The 16,829-nt window shown below is 46.1% G+C and overlaps 5 protein-coding genes across 5 annotated transcripts; all 5 read right to left on the reverse strand.

The window, feature by feature from the left end:
- Window positions 1-2,364: 2,364 nt before the first annotated feature.
- Window positions 2,365-3,172, reverse strand: AGABI2DRAFT_116662 (hypothetical protein; the record flags this gene model as incomplete). Its single annotated transcript, XM_006459638.1, has 4 exons — window positions 2,365-2,454; window positions 2,512-2,691; window positions 2,749-2,812; window positions 2,868-3,172. The coding sequence occupies 4 exons, from the start codon at window positions 3,170-3,172 to the stop codon at window positions 2,365-2,367; spliced, it is 639 nt and encodes a 212-aa protein (XP_006459701.1).
- A 2,791-nt stretch (window positions 3,173-5,963) lies between these two features.
- Window positions 5,964-8,973, reverse strand: AGABI2DRAFT_219039 (hypothetical protein). The gene is made up of 8 exons (XM_006459639.1): window positions 8,695-8,973; window positions 8,264-8,642; window positions 7,305-8,214; window positions 7,120-7,249; window positions 6,931-7,068; window positions 6,545-6,876; window positions 6,298-6,487; window positions 5,964-6,233 (listed from the first exon to the last, which is right to left on the reverse strand). Exons 1-8 carry the CDS (start codon window positions 8,738-8,740, stop codon window positions 6,091-6,093), a joined length of 2,268 nt encoding a protein of 755 aa, XP_006459702.1. The 5' UTR covers window positions 8,741-8,973; the 3' UTR covers window positions 5,964-6,090.
- Window positions 8,974-9,206: 233 nt separating this feature from the next.
- On the reverse strand, window positions 9,207-9,768 carry AGABI2DRAFT_65754 (hypothetical protein; the record flags this gene model as incomplete). Its single annotated transcript, XM_006459640.1, has 2 exons — window positions 9,207-9,473; window positions 9,520-9,768. Coding segments are annotated over 2 exons (516 nt in total), but the record flags the coding sequence as incomplete, so codon positions are not given.
- A 235-nt stretch (window positions 9,769-10,003) lies between these two features.
- AGABI2DRAFT_66202 (hypothetical protein) lies at window positions 10,004-11,186 on the reverse strand (the record flags this gene model as incomplete). The annotated part of the gene is made up of 3 exons (XM_006459641.1): window positions 10,004-10,511; window positions 10,561-11,003; window positions 11,058-11,186. 3 exons carry the CDS (start codon window positions 11,184-11,186, stop codon window positions 10,004-10,006), a joined length of 1,080 nt encoding a protein of 359 aa, XP_006459704.1.
- Window positions 11,187-12,465: 1,279 nt separating this feature from the next.
- On the reverse strand, window positions 12,466-14,805 carry AGABI2DRAFT_177549 (hypothetical protein; the record flags this gene model as incomplete). Its single annotated transcript, XM_006459642.1, has 14 exons — window positions 14,659-14,805; window positions 14,535-14,598; window positions 14,375-14,474; window positions 14,090-14,303; window positions 13,925-14,035; window positions 13,745-13,873; window positions 13,501-13,679; window positions 13,409-13,446; window positions 13,234-13,352; window positions 13,133-13,186; window positions 12,940-13,081; window positions 12,822-12,880; window positions 12,604-12,778; window positions 12,466-12,543 (listed from the first exon to the last, which is right to left on the reverse strand). Exons 1-14 carry the CDS (start codon window positions 14,772-14,774, stop codon window positions 12,466-12,468), a joined length of 1,578 nt encoding a protein of 525 aa, XP_006459705.1. The 5' UTR covers window positions 14,775-14,805.
- Window positions 14,806-16,829: the final 2,024 nt, after the last annotated feature.

Here is a 16,829-nt window from a genome sequence, read left to right on the forward strand (position 1 = left end):
TCATGGCCTATCAGTGCCGGAAGATTCGACGAGATTTATCTAAGTCCTCCAATCACGTGACAATTTTGATCCACTGAGTACAGCGGGCCCAATTACCGCCCTTAGAGGCCTCGAAAACTCATTTTAAACATTTTGACATATAGTAGCATATAATACAGTTTATCCAAGTGTTATGTAGGCGGTTTAGGAGCTGGTACACGAATCGGGGTGCCATTAAAAGTTCAGAAATCAAGAGATCAGTGCCGTGACAGCCATGAGTTACACATTCACCCGCGTGACAGTCGTGAGTCAAACTGTCGCGCGCGTGAATTGAACTGCGAACGTCTCGTGCACCGTAGTCCGATATATCTTTTCGTAGCCATCGCGAATCGTCTGCGTGTAATCCTTCTGCAGCTAGCCCGTAAAGACTGGATCGCTGCTCACGATGGTCGTGCTAAAGAGTCCAAGGCTCTCGTATCTCAACTGATGGCGCGTCATGTCACTTTTACGGTACCATTTGACGAGACGACGGAACAAATTCTCTTGGTACTTTTGATGTTCATTTGATCTATTTACATCTATTTATACTGTTACTGGACGACCATCCGTAGGCTTTTTTTTCTAGATTCTAGATTCTAGATGATTTAAAAAGGAAATGTGGCTGTGTGCCGTTGATGCCGCTACCTAAATCGGGATGACCCATCAGCTGATCTTGAAAGCGACGTCGTTCCAGACTGAAGTCAGTAAGCACCCCCCCCCCCCCCCCCTTACAGACTTCAAACTTGCTTCAAACCGTTCCAGACTGCAATTTACATAACATTTATACCGTAAAATCATTCACGTGCAAGATTCAATCTTGATTCCATCTGAAAGCGTAGGTCATGAGCTCGTGAGAAGCTTGGAATAAGCACAATGCTGCTCTGGAAACTTCAAATGTCACAATGTGACGCGTTGGGCCACCCGAAAAGGCTTTTCTTGTGAGAATTGTTACCGGGGAAACACTTTACACTTGCGAGGTCATAACAATAATTGTATTTCATCATATAGCTTATGGACTGACATACAGTCAACCAATACAACAAGTGACTTGCAAGTACATGCTCTTGTCAGTGTGATTCTATTTTTAGTATTAAGAAATCTGAACGTCTGGAAACAAATGGTCTACGGAATTGGAAAACTCTGAAATGACCAGCGGAGTTCCAAAAAAATAAGCTCTGGATCTGGAATTTAGAAAAAAAATCCTACGGATGGTCGTCCACTGTTCCATCAAATGTGAGTTCATGGTTCACGCCAAGTTCACGCGTTCATGAACCTGCACAACGGTGCTTTTACCGGTGCTAGATGGCACATATGGCTTGTACGTGTCCGGAAGAACGTCTCTAGAGCCCATGGCAAAGTATGGGAGGCGGAGCGCAACTAAACACAGTTGGCTTCTAGTAGCCTTCTATTCCAGCCACCCACATCCTCTAACCCATTCTGTCGCTAGTTTGCTTCTGTAATTCTGGCCGCGTTTGGCCCTTACACAGTGTACATAATTCCAGGCTACTACCTGAAGTTGATTATGTGATACAACAGCTTGTAATCATCCACCCAGGATTGCGATTGCAATGACTACAAGCCTCAAACCAGATTGGCGATCAACGATGTAACGCTGAATGATTTTGATATCGATTTAAATATGCACTTTAGGCTCATCAGCCGGTGGAACTTGGAAGTCATGGAACATGAGAATAACTAAGGAATACTCTCTCTTCGTCCGGAACTTCGGCAAGGGGTTTCGATCTCGCCAGCTCATTCTTCGAGAAGGCGTTAACTTTGAGAGATGTATATACCTTGAAATTCTGGCCATACCGCCTCACCTGGGGAATGATACAAGCCTATGAGTCGAGACGATAAGTCCACGTCTTATGGTCCACACCTTCGATTTGGGATGTGTATCAATGTATTTCCCAGAGGACCAGGTCTATAGGAATGTTATTCTTTATCTATGATCTAACATAACTTGCTTTATCGCTCATCGACTGAATTTTCCTCCAAGTCTCAGTTTAGCCCCTGATAACGTCTTTAAAACCCCTTTATGGTCATGATAAACCAATTCTCAGCTTCCACTTCCAGTCAATCTCTCCTAATTGGAGAAAGGCGGGCTCGGCTCGGCTCAAAGCGCGGGGGGTTGAGTACATGACTCTGAAAACCTTACGATCGTTGATCGATAATCAAAGACTCAACTTTTGCGTAGCTCACGTCATGCCAGTCGACTTGTGCGACAATACTGATTGAATATCATCCGAAGCAGAACTGACTGGGAGACATTTTCTGTGTGATTCTGTGCGCGTCTGGCCCTCAAATACACAGCACATGTATAAATTCAGGCCGTTTTACGAAGCTTCATTGTACTACACAACAACCCGAAACTACATTACCCGTGACTGTTACTGCTGCGTTGACTCCTCCTTCAACGGCGAGTTCTTTGAGGGACTATAATACGAGATTGAGTATCAGTGCTGCATACACGGCCTCATAATAAATACGCACCATAGGCTCTTCAACCGTTTTCTGAAAGTCGTAGAACATCAAAATAAGTATGAGGAATACTTTCTCTTCGTGTGAAATTTCGGCAAGGAATTTCAACGTTGCCATTTCATGCTTCGAGAATCTGAAGACCCCGAGTTTAAGAGATGTATATACAGCGAGTTCCCGATCTTCCCGCCTCACCTGGAGATAAGCCTATGAGTCGAGAAAAGTATCGAATCACTAAATCCAATGCCTTACCGTCCATTCCCCTGATTTATGATTAATCGTGTATTTCCCAGAGGGCCACGTCCATTCAGTATCTCTAAGAACAATAAGCTATACATTCACCGATAACTTATCATACTTATGTCGCTCACGAGCTGAAAGTTCCTCCGATTTTCTGTTTAGCCGCCGAGAGCGCCTTTGATACCCCCTCAACCGCAATTGTCTTGTTCTTCCAGTCGATTTCTCCTTGTATCTTCACTGACTTATCTCCACCTGTTTCACATACAACAGCTGTACTTCTGAGGAGTTTCATTAAACCTTTTGACATCGTCTGAGTCGTGGTGAAGACGGGAAGAGAAGGATTTTCTTCGCATTGAATGATATTGTTGCTAGGGTCGTAGCGCTTGTAAGTGTACACTGGAACAGAAGGAGATTCGGGAGTTGCGGTGGTTGACATAGCTAGTGTTCGCGAGGGAAAGAGAAGACACTTTTCGAAAGCTATAGACATAGGCCATATAAAAGAAACCTCCCCAGATGAGATATCAGCTCGTTATCTGTCAGACAGATCATTGACTGACAGATAGCTCCAAGGTTTATGAGCATCCTTACTGTTAGTATTGAATGAGTAGATAAATACTCATGACATGTCTATTTTTTGTCCTGTTCTTGGCAGTAGTTCAGCTTGATGTGCTTGCTTCGTCAACATCCCATGATCACACAACGCTCAAGAATCGTTATTCATGTGTCCCGAATTCTCGAGTTTCCATGTGAAAGTTAAGATCAAACCGATAAATTTACCTTTGACACTCATCTAAACGACATTGGGCGGTACTGTTTCTGGAAGCGCAAGTCATCAGGTCAAGATATATTGAGATTAGACAGCTTGTTTGCGGGAGAAAGTGATTAATTAATACGCATGGGACAATAAATGTGCGAAATAGTTCCGATGCAAATCGAGTGGAGGAAAAGGAACTCGTTGGACTAAACTTAGTCGTTCAAGGGCAGAGGAAGCTTGATAGGCGGACCTACATCAGTCGCAAAGTTACACCTTGAAAGAATAGTGCGAATGTACCAAATGGGAGACCTATAATGAAGACAATATGAACAGAAGTCCCCTTCAACTTGTTAGCTCGCAAATTGAAGTTATGGCCAACTGTTGCTACTCTAATTCATCAAATACGTCCGCCTAAATAATTTTGACGTCAAATATATGACCCGGCTTGTATGAACAGGGTGAATGATATCATGGGTATTAATTACCAGGTAGCCATAGTTTAACATGTTCCGAAAAAAGAAATACAAGATGCGATGTCCTAAGGATGTGGGGATGTTGCTTCACTAAATACACTCCAACTATCCCGCAATGATCCTCAAGTTTTTACTATATTAAATATCTCTCCGTCGTCCTCAACCGATCGAAGACCTGTATCCTGGTAGTCTTCTGAGACTTAATGTTAAAGTCTGCTCCTCGCGATTGAACTTGGCTGTTGGTTGCAAGGACGTGTCTATATCACCATGAAAGAAAAACATGGACCAAAGATAATGATCTCAGAACGCTAAGCTAGTCACGCAATCATTAATACACTCTGGAAAACACTTACGGTCATTGAGGATACTGACGCGTATCTCATCGTGACTGATGCGTCTGAATTGTGCCACAGCAATGTCATCCGACGCACAATTTACTGGGAGATGGAGTGTTACGAGGTACCGTGGGCCGTCAAGAGACCACTCTGGGTTAGGCTCCCAGAATGCAGCTGGCGAGGAAGGAATAGGAGAGGAGCGCGTGCCCATTTTTCAACTTGTTGTGATTTGAAATTGAAGAATCGAGTAAACTTACCAAGGCCCATAGGTTTTATACCCCGTTTGACATTACAGGGCCGTTTGCAACACCACAAACGTTACCGGCCATGCGGCCACCACAATGTCAATCGGGCGAAGACCATGATCATGACCATGGAGTATTTTGGTTCAGATCTTTTATCAACGATTTCAAATACGTCATCGATACGCTTGAAACCTGAATTTGAAAGCGGCATACCGGACATCGTGCGTCGGTATGTCAGGGTAAGTCGAAACCTGAAGGCGCAGAAGCCTCGAAGCCTCGAACACGATAATTCTTTATTTATGGGTATGTGCCCCATGCCAAGGTTTGCGGGGTTCGCGGGTTATAGTAGATCGTTATGCTCCAACGCTCCAATCGCGAAGGATATATTATCCTGCTTTGGGTAAGAAGGTTTCGCTGATCATGACAAGCAAGGAGTATTGAAATGGAAGATTTAGGTGACGGCCACATCACAAACACATCGAGCAGTGACATACCCAAGGGTGCGCACGAGTCAACATTTACATAAATGTGTACGACGTTGAAGGACTCGTGTTGTAGAGGTCCGGTCGGTAAATTTATGGACTCACAGGGCTGATTGAAAACCGGCCTTCTCTGAAAGAAAGGGAGCTCACCCTATTGACTGTTTATCATTCCGTTGCAGCTATCCGACAAGGTAACCCATGAATGACCCACGAGACTGACTCCATCACGTTTTCAACCTTGTCGCAAAATCAACGCTTTTTCGTCCAAGCAACGGTCAAGGGTTTCGGGAGGAACTACGACACTTCGGGAAAAGGTTTTTGACTGCAATTACGAATAGCGGCAAACCGTGTGGAGTAAGAGAAGACCTCAGAAGAGTAATAGATAAGCGAATAGAAGGACACGAGTCTGGAGACTTCTAGCCTCGACTGTTAAAGCAGAAAATGTGCAAGGGAGATGTGGTAAGGACATAACAAGGGACGAAGACAGGGGGGGTTAGATCCCAAACAGATACAAAGGCGCAGATCATTTTTTCTCAAGTTTTAAAAACAGTTGCTGAAACCACTGTGTAGCTCTTTGCTTAGAGCTGGCGACTTTCCCAGGGTACCCCACTAACACACTCCAGATCGCTCGATAAAATCAGAGGGTGAGTAGCTGCGACGTGTTTAGTTCTCGACCTAGCTAGCGAGTTCCAGCCTGTGTCTCCCTCTTTCGCTTCTCGTGGTGCGCAATTTGATGTCTTCTAGTAAAATTTGTATATATCACCAAACCATCTCTCCTCATCGCAATTTGATCATATTCCTAACTACACCTAATATCCACCTACTTCATCCACCCACAAGGTTTATAATAAAAACGAGGGACAAACAAAAACATTAAAAAAAAAAAAAAATAGATCTCGTCCTCCAGGCGAAAAAAAAAGCAAAAAAAAAAAAAAAAAAAAAAATTACAATGAGACGATAAGGATTGCAGTAACACTATGTAAGTAATAGTAAAAATTCCCATCTATATATACGATGGATTTGAGATTTGGATTATTTCGTTGTTCCGGATTGAGTTTTGAATTTTTAACTGGTAGGACGTCGAGCACCAACTCCAATCCCCATCCCAACTCTTACCAAAGTCTCCAAAGACGCTCTCCCATTAACCAACAGATCCTCATCCCAAGTCACAGCACCCTTCTCAAACAACAACACAATCGTCGACCCACCTACAATTCAATATTTGTCAACAACAAAAAAACATAATGAAAGAAAGAAAAAAAAAGAACAAACCAAATGCAAAATATCCAAATTCCTGACCACGTTTCACTTCCTGTCCTTCCTCCACAGTCGTCAAAATACTCCCCACCATCATCGCACCCACACAAACAGCCATCACGCGTCCAAACTGCGGACTATCAATAGGCACAATCTTGCGTACATTATCTCCATAAACATCCAACGCCGTCCGAATCGCTTGTGGCTAAAAGAAAAAAATATGAGCAATTAACAAAATAAGAAAAGCTGAAAGAAAACTCACGTTGACAGTATAATACTCTCCAGAAATATACGTCATCTTTCCAATAACACCATCCACAGGTGAATGAAATCGATGATAATCCTGTGGAGCCAACCTAAATATCGCCAACGCCCCCCCAACATACTTATCCACCTCATCTTTATACACATCCCCCAAAAGTCTCGGAACCGAAAACTCTCGCCCTTTGACCCAGATCTTCGTAGCCTCATGCACGGTTTCGAAAGCCATAAGACGACAGTCGGCAGCACTGACGAGACGGTAAGGATCATCGAGGGCTTCGATGGGGCGAGCAGAAGGTTTGAGCTTGCGATAAAAGAATTGATTAAAGTTTTCTTTTTTCATGACGTTAGACATTACGGCTGGCGTAGAGACAACAAAACACGTACTGAATGACTCAAGGGGATCAAGGATTTCATCCATATTCAATTTGTGAAATTCGATAAATGCAGGTATGTCTTCAGCAGATTCCGGAGAATCATACTTGATACCTTGTTTAATGGAGAGAGACTTGAGAAGTTTACGAGCTGCATATAATAAGCGAAACAAATTCGACGAGGTAAACCAAAGATTCTCACCTCGATTACCTTCCATACGCCCTTTCACACCCTTGTACAACAACCGAATTCCCAACCTGACATACACTTGCATCTTCTCTTCCTCCAACTGCCCCGTCATCCGATTTTGAACAATAATATTCGCCGAGTTCTAGCCGGAAAGATAAACGAACCATCAAGTTGAACAGAGAACGGAAGTGACTCACAGCACCCAACTTGTAATCTCCACTACTCAACTTTGAAATCACTTTCGTATACCACTTCCTCTGAGCCTGACTCGCCGTCACAAAATTCCCAACCATAATATGATCCACCCTATTCCAATCTTGAGAAGCACAAACAGCAATATGAGTCATAATATCCATCTCTGCTTTCGAATTCATGCGAGGTCGATGACAGAGTGGACAATTCTTGATATTGATAACACGTTCGACCGTATCTTCTTTGTTACTGCTGTCTTCCGAGGCAGAGACGTTTGAAGAGGATATCTGGCTTCTGCGTTTTCGGCGGCCTACACGAACACGGACTCCCTTGAACGCTCCACCTTTCTTTGCTTGAGGAGTGGTTGGACTACCGATAGCAGGACTCAAGGTGGAAGGCGATCCTACAGACAGGTCTTCCTCTGCATCATCCGAAGAACTGAATTCGGGTGGCGTAGGCGAGGAAGCAGCTTGATGAAGAGGCACTTGCATGGGCTCCGTTCTGGTCTCACCAGGAGCTTCCGAAGCGCCATGAAGATTTGCAGGGCCAGAGAAATCAAGTTGATCGAGCTGCAACACTTTTCCAGTCCCATCTGCAAATTGCAATACCGGCGTCGCATCTACACTCGAGTCACCGTTATCCTCGTCCAATCGTCGTTTCTGATCTTCAGGTCGATTCAATTCTTCTTCTAAACAAAGGATGGTTTCATTGAAAGACAGTTCATCTTCGTGTGCCCTTTTACCGTAACGCGTAAAGAAGGTGGATATAGATGAGGAGGACAGGGTAGATCCAAGAGAGTCGAGCATGGTCGTTATTTCGACGTGAGAGAGTGCGCCTGTACCATCGGCATCGTACTGTTTCATGTATTGACGCCAGAAGCGCTGGCGAAGGGCATCGTAAGGTTGATATTTCGCACTAGGATGATGAGTATCATTGTCGAATTCAAGGGGGGCATAAGGCTCACCGGAACGAAATCATGGGAGTATGTTTAGACTCTCCCGGAACTTCCTTGGCAACGACCAAAGGCATCTTGAACTCTTTCATGGGGTGATCACCGTCCTCGGCCTCGTCCGCATACAACCCATTCTCTCCGGGCTGTGGCGCACATTCCAACAATTCCTTGACGTTGAAACTGACATCACCTATGTGATCGTTGGCGGAGAGTTTATCCCAGTCCAAAATGGCCAATTGGACGTTGAAGGAGGCTTCGTACCGACGGACGTGAAACAAGAGTTTCTCGTCCCAGGAGGGGTTACGGGAGTGACGAATGACGCGAGTGCGAAAGACTTTTTTCCCAAAGGAGATAACGACAAAAGGATCCATATCCCAACCGGTACGTGTCACTGTTTCCATATAAGAGGGAGAAGAGAGTGAGATGAGCACGAGACGACTTACTGTTACGTAGTCTAGGCAAGTCTTCCGCGCCTTGGATCTCGAGCATAACTATACCCAAAATGTCGTTTCCGCCCGCCAGTTTAAAGTCTGTCCCCCTCTTCTTTTTCTTCACGGGAGGTACAGAGAGATCAACGGTGGCTGTGGCAGTGTCTGTGCTATCCGCAGTGGGTTTACGGGTGATGCCCTTTCTGAATTTGGCATCGAGCACCTCGGGTGAAGATGGAGGGCTTGATGAAGTGGGTGTAGAGGAGCCATCTTTAGAGGTGGAGCGAGGAGAGGTGAGTCCAGAAAGAGAACGGGGAAACTTCATGCGGGGAATAAATAATCCAGATTTTGCAGAAGTCTTGGTGGGGGTATCAGAGTTGACCGGGGTAGTAAGAGAAGAATCGATGGTTTCAGGCTGAAGTTTGGGTTCGATCGTGGACTGATCGGTGGCGAGCGGGCTCGGGGGTTCGGGGGCGTCGACGAAATCGTCGTCGTCGTCGTCGTCTTCGTCAGACGATAGACCGCCGTCATCTTGGAAAGCGGGGTCGGATTGATGAGAGCGAATGGTGCCGACGCCTTCTGTCTAATGAGGGGTGTGAGGATGGGGAACGGGCGGAAGACAATGTACATACTGGGGGGGCAGATACAAGCGAGGGCCTGGAGCGTTTGTTGAGTTCGTCAAAGGCATCGGCAAAGGAGAGTTGAGAGGAAGCATCAACAAAGCCGAGCCTGAGGCAGATGGAGCCAGTGGATCGGGTGCTGGATCGGGTTGAAATGAGGGGGATCGTGAAAGGCTGTAGAGGATGAGCAGAGAAGAAGAAGAAGAATAGACCGACGTACGAAGCTACCTGGGTCATCGAACCCATGCGGTCTGTCGACAAACCAGTGTTCGAGTGGCAATGCAGCCTCCCCGAGGTAATCCTTGCCGAGGACGTCCTTATCCCAGACAACGAGCTCGAGAGCGCCGAGTTTGTCTGCGGTGGAGAGGTAGAGAGGAAAATCAAAGATGGCGTCTTTGTAGGTAGGATTGAGGGTTTTGCGAGCGACGGGGGTGTGGTGGCGGGTGTTGAGGACGGAGAGAACGACAAAGCTGCAAGAAGGGTTTAGTGTGGTGTTGGGCCCACAATGACTGAACGCACGGGTCACTCGACGAGTTGCGGTCCTTGGCCAGCAGGTCAGCGCAGCTCACAATCTGCACTCGCAGTACCACAAACGGTGACTCGGTCGGTCCACTGCTCTTGCCAGGTTTTACAGGCAGACGCGCGGCAGACTTGAGCGCACGCCGAAACTTGGTTGACATGGTAAGTTAAAAGATACAACGTAGCTACATTATCCACATTACTATCAACGCGGCCATCACGATTTCACACCCCGCAACTACAACCCGCGACCCCGCGTTCGTTGCCGAGGCCCCATCAGCCGTCTGCGTCGCACTGCCGGCCGTCGGGCGCGTGCTCCCACTTCCCGTGCCCGATGTGGTCGACGCCGAAGTCGACGTCTCAGGACCCACTCGAGGCAGTGCAGTGTAGATGGCAGAACTCGTGTACTGCACGCAGTTGGACGACGGCGGCACACGCGCCACGTACGGGATCTGTGTAATCGGTCCCAGTGACTCTGGTGGCTGCGCGTACGTCATCACAGCCCCGTTCTCTGTGTACACCCCCGGGAAATCTTGGTTGTCGCCTTCACAAGACTCGAATGTCCCGTTCTGGGCATTGTTGGGCGCGTTGAAGGCACAGCCAATGCGGTCGAATCGGTGTTCACAGTACCGCGCATCGTCACTCTTGCTAGGGTCACATGCCTTGAAACAAAACGAGTTCGAGCCCATAAAGCTGAACCTCGATGAGAACACATGCCACTTGAACAAAATCATTTGCTTACTTGTGCCATTCAATCACCTGTGTCCATTGCCCATTGAACGACTCAGAGAACACAATCCCACCCAACGGATTCCCCCTCAAGTCCGCTCCATGTGGGTCCATCTCCCCCCCAAAATCGCCTACCGCCAAATTGATCATTTCTTGATTCACAAACCCGACCACTTGGATGTAGTCGGGTGTTTTCATAAATTGCACTCCGTGAAGAGCGCCCTCTGGTATCAGTCGCGTCCCTCGTCCTGGTTTCGTACACCACGCCACCATCTCGCCTTCGACGTCCCCAACAAGACTTCCTGGTTCTATAGCCGACCATAAACAAAAGTCTTCTATACTGTTGATGAACGACGTCTGACACAACGACTCTTGCCCCTCTGTTGTCGAATTACACAAATTATATCCTGACTGGGGTCCACGGATCAGTTGCGTATCCGTATCCACTTTGAACGGCTATAAAGAACGTCAATTGTCTAAGCTAGCGACGACGACACACAAACGTACCACTCCGCTTGGGTATGTGAACGACGTTTTGGACACCAACGGTGTGGCGGGTGTCGTGCCCGTAATTTGTGCATTGGCCACACACACGGCAAAAGTCGTAAACGCTAACAAGTGGGTGAAAAATCCGGCCATGCTAGTGGGGAGGGGGGATGAACAACGGACAACCCAGCCCACGAAACTTTATATGTCCGCATATTCCCCCATCCTTGGCGTTTCCGCAACGGCATACTTCAGGCTTAGGGCTACAACATTTGTCCCACATGCATCTCCCACCCTCGTGACCCCTACACATGTCCATGAATGTGGATACCGTCAGTCGTATAATATGTTCTCATTGTACACATTTCACTTTCGCCAAGGTGCCAGGTGGTAACTACGGACGAGTCTCTCATTTGTTCCTTGGCTTTCTGGGCAGCGGAGATCGTCGCTTACAAATGTACATAAACATCATGTTCGTTCTTCCATCAATCATTTCAAGTGACCCTCTGGTAATTCTTTCTCACTGCCGAGGATTCAGAAGCCGCTCTCACAAAACTAACCTCCGCATTGGGTTTTTTGTATAGGAATCATTTGATCCGGCTTTGCAGTCCGAAAAAATCGTACACATATATATTGAATAACGGCAACATAGATGTTCCCTCTGATGTTCAGTGCATCCATCGCTTCTCTTTTTCGGCAATAACCAGAGAACAACAAACATCGTACGATTCTGATACTTTTAATTCTTCGGGCGTCTAAATCTTTCTTAGCGCTATATACCATGATGTAATGATGATCAGGGCCAGTTGATCTTGCAATTCCCTGAAATTAAGGAAACCTGGCCGTGTTTGAACACCCTTCAATTTGTGTATCCTTTTTTAATATGTCTGTGTTCTGGTTAGAACAAGTCGGGGAGAGTATCTTTCTATATGCTTTCCTCCATGTTCGACAGTCAAACACTTACGACGTCGTCAGGTTTCTACGCGCTCCTCATCGTGTCCGTCGATCCTTAAGTAGTCAAAGAACGTCAAGAGAAGAACATCCCAGTTCCTGATGTTTATATTTAGGCAACAGAGCTTAAAAATTTCGTATCATCTGTTTCAATGTTTCGTGGAAGTGCCCGAGATTCACTCTATTTCACATCCGAACAACGGTCCTCACTGGGACTCTACCTGTACCTGAAGCATGATTACAACGTCCTCTTCTCCATGATGTATGTCCATCTCTCAGTACGATCATGCTCAGAGTCCCGTGTGCCCTCACGCGAGTCTATGCCTTTGTTCTTTATGGCACGGCCTTAATATATGTATATAAGTAACTTATATCGCACCTCAATTTTCCTTGTGTCTAAACCGGGAGATTCAGAAAACGAAATGTATGCTACAGCGCTAATGCGTATAATGCTCGAATGTTTAAATATCGTTTACCACCATCATTGTTTTTGAGACTCAACAGCCATCCTCGAAAACTTGCTCATCATTCTAATCTTCGGTCCGTAATAAAATAATACCTGAAACAACCCAGCTCAGATTAAGTCATTTATATGAAACGCTTAGAAGAAGGCACTTACGAAGGGAATGGGTACCATGAGTAAGGCAATACATCCGAATAGGGTATTTGCCCACTTGTAACTCAGTTTGTTATACATTTGTTGTGTGAAGAGTGGGAACACTGCCGCAAGGAGGTTACGTGTCAAAGACTGTCCTGCTAGTGCCGAAGAGGCGTAAGGTCCGTAACTAGATTTCCTTAGCCGATACTTGGGACAACGAAAATTGTTTAAAAACATACCAATCAGCTAGATATGAGAAAATGCAGAGATATACAACGAATGTTCCCCACATATATATCTGATGTGAAGGGAGCAGAGTCAGTTTATGGGATGTTTAGAAGAATGAAAGACACATACTGTGATTCCGATGCAAAGTGATATCCAATGTATTTCAGGGAACGAACACCATGCATAGATGAACATCCCAATAGGTAAAAGGAAGGCGGCGAAACATGAAGCGATTAAACGAGCTTCCGCGTTACGGGTTGGGTAATACTTCCTAATTTTTTATGAATTCAGGCAAGTTGAACTTAATGCGCTTGAGACCTACGTATAAAGCTTCTCTTGGTACAAATTTGTGGCAAATCCAAGAAGCGGTCCAATACTAGAAGGACGTGAACAGAGAGAAACAAAACTGAATTCAACACATACGACATTGTGATAAATACCATTCCTGTCTGTCCAACGTTGAAATGATGCAAGGTTTTGAATACTCCAGATACCGATTCTAGAAGACAGAAAAGTACCCCCCAGAGAAAACCGATCCATGCCTAAAAAAAGAGAAGATTAAAGGATTTTCTCTTCCTCATGCAGGTTGGATACCCACGCTGAAACTCGTTACAACAGGTTCGGTCAACACTAGTCCTGTGATTATAATGTTAGCAGTGAACAACCAAGGTATGAAGCACGGAGATTCACGTAAAGGTCGGGTACAACTTATCCACATCAAGTCAAGTAATTTAGGCTTTTCCACACGAGCTCTATATCTCTGGTCTCCTGTCTTCTTCCTCATTTGTTTCGCGATTTTCTCTAAGACTATGGTTGATCGTGTCTCCTTCAGAACGAAGTAAGCCGCGGGGATAAAGGCACCTGACCACCTGATGACAGCAAGGAACGACATCGTTGATCAAGAACACATTATTGGAGGTAGGAAAGAACCCACGTCATTTGCACCCAATTTATCCACTTCCACTCAAGGTTAGGATTCATCTCTATCCACCCCCCAGCGATAGGACCCACGCCCAGACAAATAGTTGCTGCTAGCGCAAACATAGCCATGGGAAGACCGCGCCTGTCGTTTTATTATTAGGAACTGGCTAGAATCTGCATAAATTTTACGTACTCGGCAACGGACCAGATATCAGCTACCGTGCCTCCAACCATTGTTGCTCCTGTTGAAGCGAAAGCACCTTGTAAAAATCTCCCAGCGATAACTGTTTGTATGTTAGGCGCCCTGCCAATCAAGATAAGCAGACATTATCTATCAAACACCGAAACACAAACGCACAATGCGATCATAACAAAGGAAAGTTCATATCCAATTGCCGTCCATAAGTATAGTGGCCTTCTGCCTACTTCTTCACTGAGTGACGCGGTGAGCATGGGTACGACTGCGAACCCGAGGGGGTACACGCTGAGACCGACAGTAGCTTGAAACTCTGTGCAATTGAGATCACGTATCATAGATCCAAAGCCGAGATTGTACGCGGAAGCAGCTGTCGCTAAAGATTCGGATTAACAGTTCATGGGTAAGCTATGAACAGTGGCAAAGAGCAGGAAGCAGATAACGCACAAGCAAGACCCGATGATATGGAGGCGACAATGGTGAGGCACCATTTCTTTCGTCGAGAAAAGTTGATTGGGTTTCTGGGGTCATTAGGCTCGAACTCCACCTAGAGTATAATCTGAAGCGTGAGTAAAGAATGCGGCCGGAGCAGGAGCCATTTTCAAACCCATATGACATCGTCATTCTCACTTAGCTCTCCCTCTTTTGAAATCGAAAGGCGCTCAGCTGAGCTGGGTGGTCCGGTCCATTCATTAGAATGAGAATCAAACTTCTCGGGTGCAGATACTCACTCAGAAGACTTGACTAGAGATGTAGGGGTACCAGGTAACTCGACCTTATTAAACTCATTTCCCGCCATACCCATCTCTTCATCAGTACGGAGGAGCTCGTTGGAACATTGATCCATAGGACGCAGAGGGAAAGGAAGAAGTGGGGACAAGGCAAGTTTATGGGGGGATAAAGTCCACGGTGAGGGTTTTGAGGTCAGGAATAAAACATGGCTTTTATAAATAAGCGAAAGAAGAGTGTCCGCAAGTTGAGACCGTGTGCAGCAGGCTGCCTGCAAACAAAGTTTGTCCCTGTTCACAAGAAGCAAGTTTCTATTTTCAGTCAAAGCGCAGTAACAATAGCCCGGTACCAATGCAGGAGGGTTGGAGATGCACGCGAGAGGTAACATACCGAAGCTAATAGGTACAAGTAGGCTATTGCCATTCGCCAGCTATGCTTGAATTGTTTAGAAGTAGGGCAGATAGTGACACTAGTTAGCGTCCTGATCCGTCGGAAGGTTCGGGCCGACGGCATCCCAGCTACTTGAAGGTTCGGCCGCTGGTGTGCCGCCGGTAAATCACCTATTAATTTCGTCCAAAAAGTTCCACGCCACCCCATCGTCGGAGTAGCCAGTGATAAGTCCCCACAATCTGCGATCTGAACGCCGACTCATTGTAGAAGGAAGAGCGTGTTCGGCGGCCCTCTAATCTCGGAGCCTGTTACATTACATGGATTGTCAGTTTTCTTTTGTTTTGGAAAAACTATCCCAGCCGTAATGTATTCGCCCAATGTTCTCCTCACTGTTCTCAACTTCTCTCACTCTGAATTGCCTCTCAGGACGTTACGTAGCTCACTTGAAAGCTAATTACTCCTTTGCAAATGATAACTGCGCTTCTCAATTCCACAGATGTCGTGGCAGACGATGAAGAAAAGGTATCCCTTCACCTGCTTAGACATTACCTACATTCCGCCTCGGTAATCAGTCTCAACACCACCCTTCTCCTCTTTCCCTCTAGACAGCAGACGTCTCATTCTATTCGTGTTCCACATAGATGCTGTCATGCATCCCCGTTGGCATGAAGAAGATCCTAACCTCAAATCCCCTAACTGTTGTCGTGTCCCCGGTATACCACGTAGTGATCTCCGTTTCGCCATCCTCCTTGAGTAATTATATTATCAGTATTACCGTAATAGGCGCGCGCTGGAGCTCCGAGGCCATCAACTCGATTGCTACTTGCTAGGCCGACTTGGGAATGCCTCGTCGCCGTTTCATTCCATTGCCACTTGCCATAAAACGAGAAGAGCATAGAGAGCATTTACTACAGGCCTGAGCCCATGCAGGTAAAGAAGGCACAGACTGGCCAATGATACGCCTTCTGGACCATCCCCTCAACCTCCCAGACGAAACAGAGTCTATCGAATGACTCACATGTAGATGTGGATAGTATTGATTCTGTGGTTGTCCTATACGTTGCCAATGTCATGGTCACAAAAATGAAGAACAATACTACATACGTCAACGTCGACTCCAAGTTTGTTCTCCCAAAAAAGAGCAATAATGTCCCTTGCGACCACATATGACATTTTCGATCACCATGAGCTCATTTAGGTCGCACGTCTCAGGTTCTGCAAAGTACCGGCCGATGAGTTCATCGTCATCGGACACCCAATGATAAATGGAAGAAACGTTAGTGACAGTGGAAGAAACGTTAGTGACAGTACAAAGGTATGAGATGTGGTACACATGCCTTGTAGCCTAAGAAAGGGGGAAATATCCAGCTTGCCACCAGTTCATCAGAATCGCGGCCTAGCGGGACTCCAGAAAAAAAACACATCCATGATCTCTATCTGTAGCTTGCGCGACGAGAGAGGGAGTCAATGATGCCTGCTCTGCATCAAGAAAAATCAAGGAATACTTTTAGGCGGCAACGTCATACCTTGGAGAGGAGACCAGGGCTATTCACTTGCGCGAAATTCTCCATCCTTGAAAATGAAAGAACTGGACTCAGGACAAAGTAAAGTCTGGAGTCTGAACCATCACCTGTTTGGTGAGGTCAGCCTATAGCACTATATGAAATATTATTCGTACCTGTAGTATATAGGCCGTAGTCTCCAGGGGCAATGATGTCTTGAGAGTCGCGAGGCAAAGCCGTACCATTATTGTGCACAGAGTAGCTCAACACAATATCGGGTC

Source organism: Agaricus bisporus, assembly GCF_000300575.1.
Source record: "Agaricus bisporus var. bisporus H97 unplaced genomic scaffold AGABI2scaffold_3, whole genome shotgun sequence".
Classification (NCBI taxonomy): domain Eukaryota; kingdom Fungi; phylum Basidiomycota; class Agaricomycetes; order Agaricales; family Agaricaceae; genus Agaricus; species Agaricus bisporus.

Bases quoted from the DNA above. Each gene is read 5' to 3' on its own strand.
- AGABI2DRAFT_219039 (XM_006459639.1), bottom strand. From the start codon at position 8,740: ATGCTCGAGATCCAAGGCGCGGAAGACTTGCCTAGACTACGTAACA. The intron at 8,215-8,263 runs GTGAGCCTTATG...TCATCATCCTAG, and splicing joins ACTCCCATGATTTCGTTCCG to TGCGAAATATCAACCTTACG. The intron at 7,250-7,304 runs GTGAGTCACTTC...CTTTCCGGCTAG, and splicing joins GAGATTACAAGTTGGGTGCT to AACTCGGCGAATATTATTGT.